Genomic DNA, 21,568 nt, shown 5'->3' with positions numbered 1-21,568 from the left:
TTTGGCTACAGGCAAGCAATTTTATACTAATACTGCACAGAGAGTGAAATGCAATGAATTAAACCAAACTTTGCACAATGCTGAATCCAAAATATACTGATTGTTTAATACACAGCAAAGTAATAACAACAATAAACAATTCAAGAATACATTGAAAAAATAAGACTATTTTTCTCATATGTTTGTCAGTATATTTATCTATTGTCGTCAAGCAACAAATCACATGTACAGTGGCCTACGTGAGTGTACATATCTGATATTAAACAGTATAGCTACATTGTTATACTCACAGATACTTTTGAATATTAGCCTATGTGTGTTAAAAATAATTGTACAGTTACCATTACAGTACAACAGCAATACACGCAGACATTTAGCCGATAAGGAGAAGATAAGAGACAGATTTAAGCACTTAATACAAAAACACTGGAATACATGGGGGACGATATGTTTGAGATACAGCCAGGGGTTTCAGCATGTGTTCCTGCGATGTTGGAGAGGTGCAGGCTTTTTGGCTGCACCTTTACTCTGTGAATGGTTCTAACTGATGGGAAGTGTATGACGGAAATGTACAAACAAGATCTCATTTGGTTATCATATTGAGAATATCCCTGCACAAGATAGCTAAATTTAAGGCAAAACAAATACAAAAACATTCTGAAGCAATATGCAAAGAGTTTTTGTTTTTAAAAGGGTACATTCACTAAGTGAACAATTACATTTTTTCATAAACTTATTGATTATAATGTTAATTACCTGAACATAGGAAAGTGCTTTTAGGGACTGAGACAGAAATACTGCATTATGCAATTATTGTAGTGTGACAACAGCTTCAGTATGGTTCACCTGACGATTTCAGGAATAAAAATAATGATTGAGAAGCGTGATTTTAAAATCCTGACCACTATGTCTGCTTTTGTCAATTGTTGGTTTAGCTTTCATACAAATACAAGTTACGATTTTCAGAATACATACATTTTATGTGACTTTCTCACAATTTTCACAATTTTGCACACTGAGTGAAAGGGGAGGAAAAGACACATGCTGGATCACTTGTTTTCTATGAGAGTCTGCACTTTGAGGACCAAGTCTCGAGCCATCGTTAGGACCTGCGGGATGTTGTGATGCTCAGCCATTTCTGAAGAGGGAAATCAAATCAAAAACACACTGTGTCACTCGAGCCTAGCTGCTTGTGCTGATTTACATATGAGTGTAGTCTATGGAGGTAGCTAGGCTTTTTGCCTTTGTCAGCAAGCACAGTAAAGGCAGTTGGTACCTTCAGATCATATATTTAGCAAGCAAACACTCAGTGGCAATGAAATGAATGAAATAACTGAATTATCAAATATTCCATTCCATAACAACATCTAACATCATCCTTTAGCCTCACCGTTGAAGAACTTGATGATGTCAGTGAAGTCCATGTTGTTCTCCAGGATGATGTCTCGGTATATTTCCACCAGTGCCAGAGCGATGAAGAGGACAAAATGAGTGGAGGAGGTATACGTGGCCGCCCAGATGGTCTCCCACACGGAGAACACATCATCATACAACATCTCTGGAGGAATAATGGCACATCAGGTTATATACTGAGTAGGACTGTCAGATGTGACCTGCCTGCAGAAGAGTTATGTTACTGAAATAAAAACATTGACAATGACATTTTCCAAAATCTATACAGGTCCTTCATATTGTATACCTTGAACACGATTAATTTAAGTTTTAACATCATCAGCATTAACTATTTCCTCTGGTTCCAATGTGAAATCCCACTTTCTGTTTGATTCCGTCACCATACAGATAGTGTATGCGGTCGAACACGCCCATGCAGATGCCAGTACCTCTTTTGAAGTCTAGCAGGAACCAGCGGTAGCAGAAGTAGAAGTGAGTGTAGTCTCCATTCATCTGCATCAGTTCAAAGAGCTCTGAATCAAGGATCTAGCGGGAAGAAAATGGCAAGTGCCTATCTTTTACTACAATGTAATATCACTGTACTTATAATAATGTGCATGTGTGATTGTGTGTGTACATGCACGTGTATGGTACCTGGATGAGGGAGCGCATGTTGGCAAAGTGTGAGTCCATGGCCCCTCCATGGGGGAAGTTCTGATTCATCCTCTTCATCAACTCAGAGAAGCAGCTGAAAGCCATGACCTCTGAGAAACACATCAACAGCAAATTATTAATCTTATCTTTACTCATGTCTGTGAATAATGCAGTTCTAGGAGAGCTATTCTTCATGCAGACTGACCGTCATCCAGAACGACCAGTAAAGGAGCCAGCAGATCACACATGCCCTGGACATAGCCAATCTCCAGATGCTGCCACACATAACTGCACATTATGTTGCGTAGTTTCTCCAGGTTAGCAGGGGTGAAGTACCAGTAGGTTCTGTCACAGCGCCTCACATCCTTATCAATGCGATGCAGGTTGAGCAAGTACAAGTCCAGCTGCTCTTGCTGCACAGAGTGACAAAAGGGACTAAGTTTAGTTAAAGCGGTTCATGTTCAAATGGCTACTGTTTCATGATTCATTCCAGCATTGTGACAGCTCTGTTTGTAGTTGGGTATTTTGGTATTTTATTAGGATCCCCATTAGCTGTTGCAAAAGCAGCAGCTACACTTCCTGGGGTCCACACAAAACATGAGACATAATACAGAACATCAATAGACAAGAACAGAACTACATACATTTTATAAAAAGGCACACGTAGCCTACATATCAATGCATACACACAAACTATCTAGGTCAAATAGGGGAGCGGCGTTGTGCCGCATGGTGTTGCTTTATCTGTTTTTTTAAACCAGGTTTGCTGTTTATTTGAGCAATATGAGATGGAAGGAAGTTCCATGCAATAAGGGCTCTATATAATACTGTACGCTTTCTTGACTTTATTCATGATTTGGGGACTGAAAAGACCCCTGGTAGCATGTCTGGTGTGTTGTGTGTTGTATGTTGAACCAACTCTTAGCCAATCAACCCCTAAAATCTGCAACATGCATTACAGTGCACACAGGTAACTCATTTGGAGTACTTACAGAGTACGTAGTCCCTGCAGGGGACACTACCACTGGTGAAACCTCAGGTTTGAGTTCATCTGTCACAACCAAAAAGTCAGACTGGGGGTAGAGACTCTCCATCTCAGGCTCCTCCTCAGACAGGGTTGGCTCAGTTCCATCAAGACTGGTGTTGGAGCTTGCACGCAGGACAGGTTCCCCTGAAACAACTCTCCCCAGGGCCAAGAAGGGGGCAGCAGGGGGAGCCATCAGGCCGGACAAGGGTCTTGCCCAGGCCGTGGGAATGTCCTCCATCTCTAAGGCAGAGGGCGAGTCATCAGAATCTAGTGTATCAGGAGAACGCATAGAGTGGGCTGTCACTGTAACACTGGCCCTGGCCTCTAGCTGAGGTGGCTTCAGTACGGGCATGCAAGGTGCATGTTTCTCTGAATCTATGGCAACTGTCATTTCTGCAGCTTTGGTATTGCTTTTCTCAGGGACACTGGCCTCCACAGTGTCTAATGTTTTGGTTTTGGCTATTTCTGAAACCTTTTCTTCAGTACTATCCATGTCTTTCTCACAAACACAAGCGTCGCTGGTTTGAGGGGTTTTAATTGTTTGTAATTCAGATTCTGTGATTTCTTCAATGTCAGAGAAGTTTGGGTCCTCTTTTTCAGCAATACCAGCCTCCACTGCTATTGTTGAAGCTTTGTTTCCTTCTGTTAAAGATGGCTCTGTAGCACAGGATGGTTCTGACACAGGGGCTTTGCTCTCTTGTGTTTTATTAACTGTGGCCTCGCCTAGTGGTGGTGCTGGAATATATACATTAGAAACCTCTGTTTCTAGTTTGAGAATATCAGTATTCTCAGTTGCGTACGCAGCTCTCACAGGCAGCTTTGGGTCTTTTGTGGTGGAAACTTCAGACAACCTATTTCCTGCAACTTTGTTTTCGGTTTCAGTATTTACTAAGGACTTCACGTCTTCTTTGTTAGAACCCCTTTCTTTAACCCTCTCTGGGATTTGTATGATTTCTACCGATTCAGAGCATTCAACCTCTTTACTCTCTGGGGCTTTGGACTCTTGTGTTGGAGCCTTAGGATGCTCCTCCCCTGCCTTGTCATCAGCTGTTATTGTGACCTTTGGTTCTTCTGTTGATCTTGAGACAGGGAGATTCTCTGTTAGCTTTGACCCAGCCTGGGCCTCTGCCACTGGCCTAGATGCAGCTCCCTGGGGCTCTGATGGCTCTGGTGATGGCTGAGTGGCAACTGTTTTGACAGTTAAATCAGTTGCAGGACGTTTTGTTGCAGGGTTGTTGTTGTTTGTGCTTTGGGGCTGTTCTGGAAGACCTGAGCCAACAGAGATTTTTTTGGGTGGGTCTCCAGATTCTGAGGTAACATTTGGGTTGGCCACATCTGGGCAGTCTTTCAATGGAATTTTGGACACCTCTTTGCCTTCCTCTGGCTTCATCACGGATTCTATCTGATCCACCTCCTCCACAGACCCAAATGCCTGCAACACCAGACAACAGACAGTGAATACCCAGCATTATAAAGTCTCCCTACTATTGTAAGGCACAAGTTCTCAAGTATTCAGTATTAAGGATAACTATAATGTTATGTGGTGATGTGTTATGCTCCAGAAAGAAAGCCTCCTGTACCTGTGTGCTACTGCTGGAGTCGCTCTGGGCTATCTGCTTCTCTGAACTGGTGCTCTGTGAGGACTGGTGTAGGATATGGGGTCAAATGCCATCCAGGAAGAGAACACCATGAAGAATCATATGTTAGTACAGTATGTTAACCATATGCCAATGAGTCACTAACTCTATCATGTATTGCCCTCATCAAATGGGACAGGTAGGACCCCTTACATCAGTGCTGATGGTGGAGTCTCGCTGCACTGGTCCTGGTCTTTCCACAGAATTGCACTTGGCTATGGCTTCAGCATGCTTCTCCCCCTCCCTCTGCTTGACGATGGCCTCACAGCCCAGCCACTCCTTCATAGTCTGCTCATAGTAGGCCCGCACCTGCTCATCCACCTACACACACACACAGATGAACACACAGGGTCACTAGTATGTAATGGTATTACACATGACCCACCTCCCTACTTGGGTTCCAGAGTTAGTCGTTTTACCTCATGACAATATAACAGTACTCACCTCCAGCCTATGTTTCTGGGTCATATCGAAGTGGTAGTGTCCCAGCAGGAATGGCCAGACCTCCTTGCGTATTGTAGGGGCCACACCACCATAGTACACCAACCGCAGAAGCTCATGCTCATCATACGCCTGAGAAAAGGTTGTGAACATGATTACATATTGACTCAATACAGAAACATACAAGTTCAGTATGGTCATCGGTTGCAGTGGAATGTTGATGTTGGTGAATGCAGATACATTCAAGCTGTGACTTGTTAGCTAAGTCATAAAGAACATGCACAGCCACTGCAGGTTGTGGTTGTGTGTACAGTATGTTTAGAGCAGATGGTACAGTAGATCTTACAGAGCAGTCCTGGAGGAAGCTGCTCCAGACATCCACAGTCAGCCCTCCCCGGGCATCATGAGGCACGTTAGGGTCAACGATGGTAGGGTTGACCAGGGCAGAGAGATGGATACGAACGGTGGACAGGTGACGGCAGTAGGCAAGCCCTTCAATGAAGAAGTGAAGAAACACGCAGGGTTATAAATCCAGCCATAACATGAGGACTATAGCATTTGAATCAGTGTTTCCTAAAGGAATTCATGATGCATGTACTCACAGCCATAGAAAGCACGGGAAATGATCTGGTACTTCATGGTGTCACAGAGGAGTTTCAGGGGAGCCCTGTCCTGGTTGCAGCCGTTGGGTAGTGAGCCAACAGGGGATCCGTTCTGAGAGCAGGAGAAACAGGAGGACTTCCTGGGGGTGGGGTGCCACATGTTCACCGCCTGGTCCATCAGCTCTGGAGCCACTGGACAGCAAACAGGATCAATGGTATCATCAGCAGGATCATCGTCATCATTATCAGTAGCAACATGATCATCTCGAACTGATGGAGGATTTGGGTGACTTTCTTTAATAATATACACTACCGGTCAAATGTTTTACAACACCTACTCATTCCAGGGTTTTTCTTTATTTTTTTACTATTTTCTACATTGTAGAATAATAGTGAAGATATCTAAAATACGAAATAACACATATGGAATCATGTAGTAACCAAAAAAGTGTTAAACAAATCAAAATATATTTATATTTGAGATTATTCAAATAGCCAGCCTTTGCCTTGATGACAGCTTTGCACACTATTGGCATTCTCTCAACCAGCTTCACCCCTGAATGCTTTTCCAATAGTCTTGAAGGAGTTCCCACATGTGCTGAGCACTTGTTGGCTTCAATCTGCGGTCCGGCTCATCCCAAACCATCTCAATTTGGTTGAGGTCAGGGGATTGTGGAGGCCGGGTCATCTGATGCAGCACTCCATCACTCTCCTTCTTGGCCAAATAGCCCTTACGCAGCCTGGAGGTGTGTTGGGTCATTGTCCTGTTGAAAAACAAATTATAGACCCACTAAGAGCAAACAAGATGGGATGGTGTATCGCTGCAGAATGCTGTGGTAGCCATGCTGGTTAAGTGTGCCTTGAATTCTAAATAAATCACAGACAGTGTCACCAGCACACCACCACACCACCTCCTCCATGCTTCACGGTGGGAACCACATATGTGGATATCATCTGATCACCTACTCTGCGTTTCACAAAAACACTGTGGTTGGAACCAAAAACCTCAAATTCTGACTCATCAGACCAAAGGACAGATTTCCACCGGTCTAATGTCTATTGCTCATGTTTCTTGGCCCAGCAATTCTCTTCTTCTTATTGGTGTCCTTTAGTAGTGGTTTCTTTGCAACAATTCGACCATGAAGGCCTGATTCACGCTCTGAACAGTTGATGTTGAGATGTGTCTGTTACATGAACTCTGTGAAGCATTTATTTGGGCTGCAATTTCTGATGCTGGTAACTCTAATGAACTTATCCTCTGCGGCAGAGTTAACTTTGGGTCTTCCTTTCCAGTGGCGGTCCTCATGAGAGCCAGTTTCATCATAGCGCTTGATGGTTTTTGCGACTGCACTTGAAGAAACGTTCAAAGTTCTTGAAATGTTCCGGATTGACTGATCTTCATGTCTTAAAGTAATGATGGTCTGTCGTTTCTCTTTGCTTATTTGAGCTGTTCTTGCCATAATATGGACTTGGTCTTTTACCAAATGAGCTATCTTCTGTATACCCCCCTACCTTGTCACAGCACAACTGATTGGCTCAAACGCATTAAGAAGGAAAGAAATTCCACAAATGTACTTTTAAGAAGACACCTGTTAATTGAAATTCCATGAAGCTGATTGAGAGAATGCCAATAGTGTGCAAAGCTGTCATCAAGGCAAAGGGTGGTTATTTGAATCATCTCAAATATAAAATATACTCTTTTGGTTACTACATGATTCCATATGTGTTATTTCATAGTTTTGATGTCTTCACTATTATTAGACAATGTAGAAAATAGTGAAAAACCCTTGAATGAGTAGGTGTTCTAAAACATTTGACCAGTAGTGTATATGTATTTTTTTAAACATGGAAACATTGACAAACCAAGCCAGAAGATGGAGGTGTGACAAAGACAACTTCATGCCCATGCATGGTCTCAAATCCAGGGTAACCAATGTAAGGTGTTCACAGGGCTACAGGTACAGGGGCTGGACAGAGAGGGGCTGAGGGAAGGGCAATGGTCAACAAAACAAACGGCGAGAGAAAAAAAAGAATGAAAAAGTATATTATGTACAAATTTCAACAGAAAATTGACACAGAATAAGGAGATCACATGTGACATACCAAAGTCTGACGGAGTACCAGGGAGCAGGATCCGGAAGACATAGTCAGTGGCCTCGTCCTCCTCTTTATCCGACACAGACTCCACAGAGCCCTGCGGACTCCTCTTCCGCAACTTAGGGAAAACCTTTCCCTGTAGGCAAAGGAAGGTAGTGCACTCAGTATAAAACATTAACATGATGATTCGCGAGAGTGATTAAAGTTTATTTGATCTTACCCTAAAACTCAGATCCCTATCATTGAATTGTGATGCAAGACTAGATGTAATTAATGATCCAGCCAATCTCAAGTCAGTCATCTTTTCCTTTTCTGTTTTTTTATTTATTTTTTAAACATTTTTAGTAATTTAGCAGTCTTATCCAGAATTACTTATAGTTAGTGCACTCATCTTAAGATAGCTAGGTGAGACAACAACATGTCACAATCGTAACAAGTACATTTTCCCTCAATAAAGTAGTTAACAGCAAAGTCAGTGGTACTGTAGTAGGAAAATACAATTTGTATACATTTTTTGGTCCTTGTCTTTGGTTTGCAACTTTCCTTCATGTTGGTTTGAGGACGTATTAAGACCCCACTCACTCCTAGACTCTCTGTGCCACTCCTAGGTTTTATAGTCTTTCACTGCTCTGCCGGGTAATATACCACAACATTAACAAATCTATATTCTACTGCAGCCTGTAAATTATAGTCTCAGCTCTACTACGATTACCACTTTTATCATCACAACCCCTCTAAAAACTTCCTCATGGTGTTCCCTTTGCTTTGGCAGGTCAGGGTTAATATTATCTACTTGGAGGCTAAATTGGTGGATAAGATCAATTAAATTACAGTGTCAGTGTAAAAGTATCCCTCTGGCAGCAGTGTACAGTACTAACACAGAGATCAGAGTTACCCTCAGTCCAACAACATCCACTCTGCTATAGATTAGCCTGTTTCTAATGCTACAAGAAACAACAAGCTAAATCATACCATCACGTTTCAATTGGTTTAGTGGATGTGGACATAATAGCTACAGTAAACATTAATTGAGATCTGAATCACTGTCATGAATTCCAAATGTGAGGGTTATATCTGGTGCATCTTAGGACATTTCTATGTTCCATGCTGACCTTTCCCCTCTGGGACCACAGAGGGGGGTCGAGTTGTCCATGTGGCAGAAGACCTGTCTCCAGGCAGGTCAGGAACTGGAGCAGGTGTCCTCCCCGGGGGAACCGCAGTGGAGGCCTCTGGATCCCATCCTGACTCACCAGAACCACTGTTCCACCACTGTCCACTGGGAAAAACCGTGATCACAAGGTCAAGAAGACACACACAAACACATGGATATAGAGATATATGCCTACATAATTAAAAGAGGTTCCTCCTGTACCTTGCTGATGGCAGTGCAGATAAACAATCTCCTCCAGGCGAATAGTCATGGCAAAGTCCCAGTAAACACTGGGAAAATCAATATGAGAAATTGCTGAGATTTAAACAATATCCAAGTATATAAATTGGCATGTCCTTTGTAGACACCCATGAGTGTCAGAATAGGTTTCTTAACTGTGATTTGATATTACATTACCTTTTTTCAGTGTCATCTGCCACATTGCCATTCATGAGCTGGTTGGGGGTCCATTTCAGGGTCATGAGATCTGCAGTCTGGTGGAGAGACAGGTACCCTGGGATAGCCTCCATGTCATCCCTCTGTTGACCAAGACAGGAGATTTGCACAAATCGTTCCTTGCTGTTTAAACAGTGATGAAAAGCAATGCAAAGTCCTTTAACACGCAGAGAGAAAGAGAGTGAGAGAGACACACACACACACACACACACACACACACCGGCTGCACCAAGACGTTGTTCTTGCCAAACAGCAGTGTAGCCCTGTTGTTCTGATGGAGGGACTCAACGTAGTCCCGAGCCCACAGGATGGGCCGATCTTCCATACTGCCACTCGACTGCCTCTTCTGGATCTATTACAAAATATCATTGTATTCGAGACCATTGGACCATTTTTTATGCATCTTATATTATACACACACATCATTCGTTTAAACACATAATCCACACACTAACCAGGGCAGGTCGCCTGGAGGGGGAGTCCTGGCGACAGTGGCCACTGTGGATACGGTGTCTCTGGACTAGCTCATCAGCAGAGGGGTCTGTCCAGAAGTGGTCGGCTGTCTTCACCTTAGTGTACTCCAGAGCACAGGGGCCGACTGCAAGGCATAAAGGCAAGACAACACTGAGATTCACAACAGTTTTCATGTAGAAAGGTGTAGTCACTATTTCTAACTTCTAAAGCACTGTACTGAACCATCATCATCCAGAGTGAAAGTTAGAGGTACCAGCAATGTCAATGTTACCCTCACAGTAGAAAGTAAATGCACTTGTCCATTATAAGTGTGAGTACAGTCAATTTGGAGTTAGTTACCAGTATATTTAACTTCTAAACCATAGAATTATGGCCTTATCTGAAATAAGGCAATTTCCACTGTAAAGCACTAGTCTCCAATGTCATGTTTTATCTACAGATTATCTCAGAGGGAGTCACATTCACTGTAATGTGCCATTCAGTGTGCTATTTCTTATCTTATCAGAGATCTGTCCGATCTGTCCATAAGAAGAGGTACCATCAATACCTAACAGAGAGGCAAGGATTGGTCCATCCACAGGATCCATTAGAATGGCCTCACTGTCATAGAACGTACTGGAAGAGAGAAAATCATGTTTACTCAAAATGGTGCAAGAAGAACCATTGCTGCATGTTCACTGAAAAGCGACTATAAGTACAGATGTCAGATCTTAATTTGACCCATTTAATTGCAGCAGGAAAATAATCTTGCAGCAGGAAGATTTGAATATCTGAAGAAATATTTAGAATGGCACCAGGGGGCAGCTGAAACACAATGCAGTACCGTACCTACATTGTACCTTAGACTGGAGGTCCACTGTGTGCCAGTTCAAGTAGTATATGTAGGCTATGTGCAGGCTACAGCGCAACTCGTGTGAATTCTTATGTGGATTATAATAAATTGACATATTTGTAGGGGTAGATATATTAAACTAATACACCTAAACTATAGCCTACTGTAGCCTATCAAAACGAATACACCTAAACCACAGCCTACTGTAGCCTATCAAAACTAATACACCTAAACCACAGCCTACTGTAGCCTATCAAAACTAATGCACCTAAACCACAGCCTACTGTAGCCTATCAAAACTAATGCACCTAAACCACAGCCTACTGTAGCCTATCAAAACTAATGCACCTAAACCACAGCCTACTGTAGCCTATCAAAACTAATGCACCTAAACCACAGCCTACTGTAGCCTATCAAAACTAATGCACCTAAACCACAGCCTACTGTAGCCTATCAAAACTAATACACCTAAACCACAGCCTACTGTAGCCTATCAAAACGAATACACCTAAACTATAGCCTCTTTGCAGATCTTCTCCAAGTCATTAAGGTTTCGAGGCTGATGTTTGGCAACTCGAACCTTCAGCTCCCTCCACAGATTTTCTATGGGATTAAGGTCTGGAGACTGGCTAGGCCACTCCAGGACCTTAATGTGCTTCTTCTTGAGCCACTCCTTTGTTGCCTTGGCTGTGTGTTTTGGGTCATTGTCATGCTGGAATACCCATCCACGACCCATTTTCAATGCCCTGGCTGAGGGAAGGAGGTTCTCACCCAAGATTTGACGGTACATAGCCCCGTCCATCGTCCCTTTGATGCGGTGAAGTTGTCCTGTCCCCTTAGCAGAAAAACACCCCCAAAGTATAATGTTTCCACCTCCATGTTTGACGGTCGGGATGGTATTCTTGGGGTCATATGCAGCATTCCTCCTCCTCCAAACACGGCGAGTTGAGTTGATGCCAAAGAGCTCCATTTTGGTCTCATCTGACCACAACTTTCACCCAGTTGTCCTCTGAATCATTCAGATGTTCATTGGCAAACTTCAGACGGGCATGTATATGTGCTTTCTTGAGCAGGGGGACCTTGCGGGCGCTGCAGGATTTCAGTCCTTCACGGCGTAGTGTGTTATGGTCTATGTGACTATGGTCCCAGCTGTCTTGAGATCATTGACAAGATCCTCCCGTGTAGTTCTGTAGCCTATCAAAACTAATACACCTAAACCACAGCCTACTGTAGCCTATCAAAACTAATACACCTAAACCACAGCCTACCGTAGCCTATCAAAACTAATACACCTAAACCACAGCCTACCGTAGCCTATCAAAACTAATACACCTAAACCACAGCCTACCGTAGTCTATCAAAACTAATACACCTAAACCACAGCCTACCGTAGCCTATCAAAACTAATACACCTAAACCACAGCCTACTGTAGCCTATCAAAACTAATACACCTAAACCACAGCCTACCGTAGCCTATCAAAACTAATACACCTAAACCACAGCCTACCGTAGCCTATCAAAACTAATACACCTAAACCACAGCCTACCGTAGCCTATCAAAACTAATACACCTAAACCACAGCCTACCGTAGCCTATCAAAACGAATTGCACACATAGGCTTATAACATCAGATGTAAAGACAAGATGAAATTGAGGATAGTGAGGTATCCTACAGAATGGAGTTTAATGGTGGATGAAAGAGTGACTCAGATTTTAAAACCCTCAAGAATTCGGGAACCCAGAGAATATGTGTGTGTGTATATATATGAGAAGATCATAGCATTCATATATCTATGTATGTGTGTGTGACACTCACATATGTATATGTGTATATGTATATGCTGATGCTCCAGATACTCAACTAGTCTAAAGAAGGCCAGTTTTATTGCTTCTTTAAGTTGGGTGAATTTTGGCCCATTCCTCCTGACAGAGCTGGTGTAACTGAATCAGGTTTGTAGGCCTCCTTGCTCACACACGCTTTTTTAGTTCTGCCCACAAATTTTCTATGGGATTACATTTACATCATTTAGCAGACGCTCTTATCCAGAGCGACTTACAAATTGGTGCATTCACCTTATGATATCCAGTGGAACAACCACTTTACAATAGTACATCTATATCTTTTTTCGGGGGGGAGGGTAGGGGGTCAGTGCTCCAATACCTTGACTTTCTTGTCCTTAAACCATTTTGCCACAACTTTGTAAGTATGCTTGGGGTCATTGTCCATTTGGAAGACACATTTGCGACCAAGCTTTAACTTCCTGACTGATGTCTTGAGATGTTGCTTCAATATATCCACGTAATTTCCCATCCACATCATTTTCCATCCTCATGATGCCATCTATTTTGTGAAGTGCACCAGACCCTCCTGCAGCAAAGCACCACCACAACATGATGCTTCCAGCCCCGTGCTTCACTGTTGGGATGGTGTTCTTCGGCTTGCAAGCCCCCCCCTTTTTCCTCCAAACATAACGATGGTCATTAACAGTTCTATTTTTGTTTCATCAGACCAGAAGACATTTCTCCAAAAAATACAATCTTTGTCCCCATGTGCAGTTGCAAACCGTAGTCTGGCTTTTTATGGCGGTTTTGGAGCAGTGGCTTCTTCCTTGCTGAGCGGCCTTTCAGGTTATGTCAATATAGGACTTGTTTTACTGTGGATATAGATACTTTTGTTTTGGTACCTTCAGGCGTTTGGAAATTGCTCCCAAGAATGAACCAGACTTGTGGAGGTCTACAAATCTTTTTCTGATGTCTGGGCTGATTTCTTTTGATTTTCCCATGATGTCAAGCAAAGAGGTAGGTAGGCCTTGAAATACATCCACAGGTACACCTCCAATTGACTCAAATTATGTCAATTAGCCTATCAGAAGCTTCTAAAGCAATGACATCATTTTCTGGAATTTTCCAAGCTGTTTAAAGGCACAGTCAACTTAGTGTATGTAAACTTCTGACCCACTGGAATTGTGATACAGTGATTTATAAGTGAAATAATCTGTCTGTAAACAATTGTTGGAAAAATGACTTGTGTCATGCACAAAGTAGATGTTCTAACCGACTTGCCAAAATTATAGTTTGTTAACAAGACATTTGTGGAGTGGTTGAAAAACAAGTTTTGATGACTCCAACCTAAGTGTATGTAAACTTCCGACTTCAACTGTACATACATATATGAATGCTATGATCTTCTCACATCTGAGATATTGCCTCACATGCTGGTCACAAGCAGGAACTACTATTCTGAGACCAATTGAATCACTCTACAAACAAACACCTAAGATTTTTGATAACAAACCAAACAGTTACCACCATTGTCATATCATTTACAAACATCATTTATTTAGTCTGGATAGCTTTAAAACTTCTTCGGGATCGGTGTCCCGTCCACGAGACGGTTGAGCTAACGTAGGCTAATGCGATTGGCATGAGGTTGTAAGTAACAAGAACATTTCTTGTCTTTAAGATCCTGCATGGTCTTGCCCCTCCACCCCTATGCCGGCATATCATGCTCAAGGAAAGCACCTCCAGGATAACAAGGGCAGTAACTAGAGGGGATTGCGTTGTCCCTTTTCGACACAGTAAAATCGGCCTTCTCTGTTAGAGCTACAATATACTGGAATGCAATGCCCATGGACTTGAGAAACTGCACTGATTATTCTACTTTTACATTTGAATTGAAAAAAAATTCTCAAATCTATCCAAACCTGTACACCTGAGTTATCTGTGGTTCCTCATATGTAAGACAACAGTTGATGATAGTGTTGTTGTTGTCGTTAGAATTATATATTATTGGATGTAATGTATTTGTATTTTATATTGTTTTAGTGAGTATGTGTATTGTGACTGTGTAATTGTCCTTAGCTGCCCTGGGACTGCGGGTGCAAATTAGCTTTTGACTAAAACCAGCACATTTACATGGATGTTGCATTATTGTAATATTGATGTTGATTAATGGGCATTGTCACCTATAAATAAATAAATAAATAAATAAATAAATATGTATGAATATGTAGGCTATAGTTTAGGTGTATTAGTTTTGATAGGGTACAGTAGGCTATAATTTAGGTGTAGCCTACTGTAGAGCTGCATTTCAGATACACTTGACACCGTGTCATATCTATCTTGTGTTGTTAAGCTATATAAAACGACGGTTGTTGTATGGCTGCATTTCACATACATTTATGTACATTTGAATGTTGCAGTAATAGGAGCTATAGGCCTACAGTAACAATAGGACATTTATTCATATTCTGTCTGGTGCTTTTATTTTATTTTTTTTAATAAAAAATATTTAAAAATCCCCCTTTTTTTCTCCCCAATTTGGTAGTAGTTACAGTCTTGTCTCATCGCTGCAACTCCCATACGGACTCGGGAGAGGCGAAGGTCGAGAGCCATGCGTCCTCCGAAACACAACCCAACCAAACTGCTTCTTGACACATTGCCCATCCAACCCGGAACCCAGCCGCACCAATATGTCGGAGGAAACACCGTACACCTGGCGACCTGGTCAGTGTGCACTGCGCCCGGCCCGCCAGTCGCTAGTACGCGATGAGACAAGGATATCCCTGCCGGCCAAACCCTCCTTAACGCTGGGCCAATTGTGCACCGCCCCATGGGCCTCCCAGTCGCGGCCGGCTGCGCCAGAGCCTGGGCTCGAACCCAGAATCTCTGGTGGCACAGCTAGCACTGCGATGCAGTGCCTTAGACCACTGCGCCACCCGGGAGGCGTGTCTAGTGCTTTTAGAGTTTGAGAGAGAGGGAGGATGATTTTGATGGCTGGCACTGCTCCGAAATGACTGAACTGTTCCCACATGGAGATAAAGAGAAATTAGGATTTTCAGTGAATGTATGTAAATCACAAGGCTCATTTGAAATTTCCTGATGCGCAGGGGGAAAAAATGTGACAAAAGAGTGATCAAATTAAGATCGGACATCTGTAGTATACATATTGAGCAGCTACGACTGTTGGTATTTGTAAGATCAAACACAATGTCAGACTTTCAGCTGGAATCTGATCTGTTGATTGAATGCTAACCTGCTGTTCTCCACTAGGTACATGACAATCTTGTCCAGAAGCTTCTCCATGAGAGCAGTGCGGATCCATAGGTTCCTCAAGCCCTGAGGGGGGAGGTTGGTCACTCCGGGTTGCTTCTGAACACTGCCATTATTTAGTTGAGCCTGTCTGCTGGAGAATACAGAGAGGATTGTTTGATATCCATTTTGTATTAATTTATGGCATATTGGTGTGTGGGGGGGGCTTAGGAGTAATGACTAGCCAAGATCAATGTCTTACTTGGTCTCGATGAGCTGCTCTAGTTCCTGGACCTTCTGACAGAGTTCCTCCGCTGGGGTGAAGCTCTTCCCCACCTTCATGAAGAGTGCTGCTACCTTATTACTGCAAAGGAGGCCCGCTGCTCGCCTCTTCAGCCCATGGAGCACACATGCCTCCACTACAGCTGTAGACACACGGACACACATAATATTGAATATACAGACACCAACAGTACACACAGAGTGGTTTCAAAACCAACTTTCCCCAAAGCGATATTCATTAAGCTATGATTGCATACATACACATGATTGCATACACTGTAAACAACAAGTAAGCCACATGCAGAGTTTGCTAATTAGATTTTCAGGCGCACCCAGTGAACACCCTTGGACAGTCTGAGTGCTACTGCAGGGAAGCAGAGATGGGTTAGAGGGCAGGTGCAGGTGGCTCTCAGCAGGACCAGAAATAGACTAAAAACTGACAAACGCTGTTTACGGTTGCTAGGATATCCATGGATGTGTGGAGGTGTAGTATCAACACCTTTGCATAGTGTCTGCTGTCAGTTAAATGTAACACAGATGGACCTACACATCTCTTATTCTTTACTATGGCTGTGGCCGGTGCCAACCTAAAATCAAGCTGTGTTTGGTTGAGAATGTGACCGTACACAGATTGGGGTAGTAGGAGGTGGCAGGGCTTGACATTTCAACTTCGCAGGATGATGCCCAATGTCACTTGCTCTGTAAATGTCAATGTAGTCATGAGACAAATTAATTTAAAAAAAAACATGTTCTGACTCAGATTTTTTTATGTGAAATTAACATAATGTCTATGGCATTTACCTCCGCTCAATTCAACCAGCAATAATCCACCTACTTTTGACTCCATAATCTTACTGCTGTGCTCTTAATGTAACAATAATCCTATGTGTCACATCACAAGTGTGAAATGTGAGGCTGTGACACCAGAGGGATGGGGTGGAGGACAATTGTGAAGAGATTACAAAGCACTAGTTCAAACCAACTGTGATTCTTTAGTTAACGGAGAATATCAGCACTGCTTGAGTCTGTGATGAGAGAGAAAGGTGCTCTTTGCTTTTAGTTTTTTTATTAACTTATATTTGTAGTATATTTTCAGGCATAGCAATTCCTAATAGAGGTAGTGTCAACATAATTGTCAGTGTCATCATTATTATTGTCTAGCTCCCCTACCCATTCCCCAAACTAACTTGAGTCAGTATGTGTGATCTCCGATCAGCAGCGGGGTCTGGGTCACTGCGTGTCCAGCCCCCATACCCTTTCCCAATCACTGAGGAGATTCCCACTTGGTCTTTGCAGAGTATTACTCTATGTCGTGACAGCAATAGATTGGTATAGTTTTGTAATTTATTAACTACCAGTTGCCCCTTTTTGAGTATTGATAAGATGTTTTTCTATGGGAGAGGGCTCACCCTTCATTTTTACCCAGTTGGGGTGTTTCAGTAAATAGTCTCTTAGCTGTAAATAGCTAAAGAAATCTGACTTTGGCAGATGGAAGTCTGAACTTAGTTCACCGAATGATTTAATTTGGTTGTTCTTCAAGACTTGGTGGACATATTGCAAATGAAGTAATAACCAACTTTGGAAACCTGAATCCAGTGATAATGGGGAAAAATCTGTAAGATCTGCAGTACCAGTTAGGGATGATATGCCCATAGGCAGATGGAGACTACGTTGAACTTTCCTCCAAAACTGGAGCGTATGCTTTGACCACGGGTTCTTACTATCACGGTCTGTCCTCTTATCCAAGTAATCATTGGTTGTAATTGGGTGGCCCAGAAGTACCACCTACATTTTGGTAGATGCTCTTTGGAGATAAGGTTACTTTCATCTCACCCCAAAAAATATAATGTTTTTCTTGCCACGATCTCTTACTTCTTTCTATCCACTCTTCTCTGGCTCTTATTACAATAGTAATGGTCTTCGGTCAAAGATGAAAAACCAAGCAGGTAAGTATCTGTTACACATACTGTAAGCCAAGCAGTCATTAATTGAAATCAACACTTCGACCTACCCAGACCAGCTATGCAGCTAGGCCTGCCCATCAACCATGGCATGCACCCTCCCTCCCATCCAGTTACTAGAGCACAGCACTGCCATTTGGCACTAAAGTCCTTCAGTGGGCTTGTAATAATTAAGTACCTCACTGTGATTGTTTTCAATTTAAATGGTCAAAAAGAACAAAAATAGCTTCTTAGCAAAGAGTTATTTCTCAAGCAAGAATTTTGCTAGGAGGGGAAAACTGAAAACTAGCTGTTATTGGCAGAGGTTTGGAACTCTCTTTCTTATTTGTCTATTAACTAATTTACCATCTGGTGATGTCACCAGGCAGGCCAAAACTCCATCCCACAAAAACAGGGTGAAATTTCAGGTCGTCTTTTTAAACAGCTCTTACACTAGAAGGGAAATATCATCATTTTCACAATATTATTCCAACCTCATTATGTGGAAATATATATAAAACACAAGACTATCACTGTTTTGACTGCACTGGGCCTTTAATTGGGGGTTAACCAACCATAAAAACTCCAAAATGAGCAAGTAAAAACTCCAATGAGCCATATGAACTGTAAATTCAATAAGTAATATATTACTACATGAACACACTCACCACAGAAGGATATGATATGGCTGCTGTCTGCATGCACAAACTTCCGAGTCACTGACTCCTCCATGATCTGTTTCACCTGAGAAAAAAAGAGAGACATAAAGGTGAGGTGGGATTTGATTTGACAGGCACTTAAAGAGACAGGGTCTGACAAGAGGAGGAACAGAAAGAAAATAAATCAAAGTGCAGGAGACAAGGATGGGGAGTGATTTTGCAACAATAGATAATCACGGGTAAGCGGAGGGAGGGTGGAGAGGGAATGCAGATCCTGAGTGACAGACTAAATACAGACAGGGTGGGAGATGTTTATCACTTCAGACAAGACAGAGCTTGACCAGGGTAAAAAGAGCGACTAAATTGTATATTTTCAATGATTTTCCAGTTAAATAACTCTGAGAAAGCTTTTAGGTTGTTTGATGAAGATGCCTATGTTATTTTAGTATCTCATACAACCACAAAATAAAACACGACAAACACAGAATAGTGAAATATGGTATGACCAATTCCCAGATTATGAAATTATACAGTGCAGAGAAATTGCGAGGAAATTTATAAAAATTGAATCAAATCTACTAAAAACGGAAGAAAAAAAGTCTGGGTTTGAGATACAGTATACATTTACTATCACCAACTAGGACCCTCTTCCTTGCTGCATGACCTGGTGCTAGTCATGTCCCTTGTGTGATGTGGCCTCCACATGCAACCGTCACACTCCTGTTTACCCTCCCAGGGGGCATGTGACCAATGATTGCCTTCATAAGACGGGAAGAATTGCTGCCAATAACTTGGCAGAATAAGAGTGTTTCTCTTGCATGTGCCTGTGTGCATGTGTGTGACTGCCTGTTTGCTTGTGTGTGCGTGTGCGTGTGCGTGTGCGTCTGCGTGTGCGTGTGTGTGAGTGTGAGAGAGAGAGAGAGAGAGAGACTGTTTTTCTATCATCTAGAAAATGGCACAAAGATGGACAGGGCTATCCATACAAATTAGAACACAATACAATATGCTGCTAATAATGCCCTTTTACTTTTAGTTTTCTATCAGGGCAAAATAAAATAACATCTCATAAATGGAGCTAGAACAGAGGACACACCAGCATGCAGCTGCAGGGAAAATAAGCCAGACAGGGAGTTGGTCTCTTCTCTCCCTTTCAGGTTCCTGTAGTGCTGCAGCCCAACTATACCATAAGCCAGACAATTTTCCTTTGAAGAATGGTCTGGCTGTAGCTAACAGATAACTGCGAGGAGTCCCCAAATAATAAACTGTGACTTTATGTCACAAGAGCAACATCCTTATCACTTTATTTGGATAGTCCATCTGTAGATGCTCTACAAACAATCTACCAGTAACATTTCAACTTACTATCTACTAATCCTAACCCCAGCCATAACCCTAACCCTACATTTAACCCTTACCCTAACCCTTATTCTAAACCTAACCATAACCTTAGCAAGCAGTTTCTTATCAACAGATAGTTTGTTGATATTATGACCATCTGTAGAGCATCTGGAAGATAAAAATAAAGTGTTACCACTATCTGGACTATGCAAATAAAGTGTGACCACATGCTTTAGGCCTAATTTCTAGACACAGGATGAAGCAAGATATCATCTGATCAATTGATTACGTGTGTTTTATATAAAAGAGAGAGGGGTAATAGGCTATCCGAGATATGAGCATGCCCAGTGAATTGAGTTGCCCTCCATTACAGCATTAGCATTCAGATAAAAGAAAAACACACGTAAGAGCTGTTATCAATAATCCTAATGATGCTGCTCTTGGCTCTGCACTGTGACATGCACACGTATTCACGTCATGCACAGATAACAGATCCATTACTGCTACATTGATCTTGGCGTTATTGCCTAGGCCTACCTACTGATACCAAATAATTGCTATGTCTCTGTATATATACATGTATTTCAATCCATGTCGGCCCTGAACGCATCCTTTATAATAAAATCACGACCCAAAGAATATAATATCCTATTAGGCTACATGTATCCTTATGATACATTTTATTCAAGCTTATACATCAGACTTCCCAGTGTCTCTGTTTTACAATCTTATGTTGGGCATCCAAATACAACAGAACTGCTGCCAGCGATCCATGACCAACGGTTGCTTCTAATAATTTGTCGTTAAAAACATTGCAAATACTGAAGGCACTCACCTCTTTCTTCACATTGCGCAGCAATTTCTGACGCGTCTCGGCCTCTGGAATGAAAAAACATAACGGTATCATTGAAAGTTGGTAAGGCATTCAAGCCAATTTTGATATTTTATAACATAGCCTATTCAAATCGAAAAACCTAATTTACCTCCCATTGCGCTCCGCTGTTGCTGTTGATTCAATCGCACAAGGACAGCTTCAAATGAGTCCCTCTCTTCAATTTACACTCTGGCAGAATGGGAATATGCGACCGAACGCCCCCTTTAAAGCGACACCGTGCAATACACAGCCAATTCTTGATGATAGGGCTTGTATTTGCAGTCTATGGTTGATAAAGAATGCACGGACGCACGCAGGTAGGCTACACACACAGGCAGGTACACACGCACGCTCTCTCACTCTCTTTAACACTCACTCACCCATTCACACAACATAAGGGGTGAAATGTGTGGGTTGAAAGATATTCCACTGTTCCAAGGTATTCTAACTGTCCACTGTTTTATTTTGCAGTGTAATCTGTGATTATCTCCAACTAATATATTATGAGAGTATACCTAATCTGCATTAGGTTTACTAATATTGTCAAAATTACAGCTAATGAAAATTAAGATATAGCCAGGCCTACAATTAGCCTCAATGTACCACTATCTCCATTGTAGTCAATGTGAACATTTGACAAATATAATAGGCTATAATCACGCGGTGTATCAAAATAAATT

At 42.2% G+C, this 21,568-nt stretch overlaps 1 protein-coding gene across 1 annotated transcript; it reads right to left on the bottom strand.

The window, feature by feature from the left end:
* Nucleotides 1–80: 80 nt before the first annotated feature.
* Nucleotides 81–21,558, bottom strand: sgsm1b (small G protein signaling modulator 1b). Its single transcript, XM_014130221.3, has 23 exons — nt 20,998–21,558; nt 20,850–20,893; nt 18,686–18,761; nt 16,058–16,220; nt 15,800–15,949; nt 10,478–10,545; nt 9,912–10,054; nt 9,677–9,808; nt 9,418–9,539; nt 9,223–9,290; nt 8,963–9,126; nt 7,857–7,986; nt 5,754–5,945; nt 5,498–5,643; nt 5,155–5,283; nt 4,864–5,031; nt 4,654–4,716; nt 3,039–4,505; nt 2,252–2,459; nt 2,047–2,156; nt 1,842–1,938; nt 1,391–1,558; nt 81–1,138 (listed from the first exon to the last, which is right to left on the bottom strand). The coding sequence occupies exons 1-23, from the start codon at nt 21,002–21,004 to the stop codon at nt 1,050–1,052; spliced, it is 4,104 nt and encodes a 1,367-aa protein (XP_013985696.1). The 5' UTR covers nt 21,005–21,558; the 3' UTR covers nt 81–1,049.
* Between the last annotated feature and the right edge of the window lie 10 nt (nt 21,559–21,568).

The sequence above is a fragment of the Salmo salar genome, chromosome 01 (genome assembly GCF_965601325.2).
Source record: "Salmo salar chromosome 01, fSalSal1, whole genome shotgun sequence".
Lineage (NCBI taxonomy): Eukaryota > Metazoa > Chordata > Actinopteri > Salmoniformes > Salmonidae > Salmo > Salmo salar.
Note: the sequence above shows the minus strand (reverse complement) of the source record. Positions and strands in the feature narration are given on the sequence as shown.

Coding starts and splice junctions, on each gene's coding strand:
- sgsm1b (XM_014130221.3), bottom strand. Junction 9,291..9,417: donor GCAGATGACACTGAAAAAAG/GTAATGTAATAT, acceptor TGATTTTCCCAG/TGTTTACTGGGACTTTGCCA. Junction 9,127..9,222: donor TCTGCACTGCCATCAGCAAG/GTACAGGAGGAA, acceptor GGTTTTTCCCAG/TGGACAGTGGTGGAACAGTG.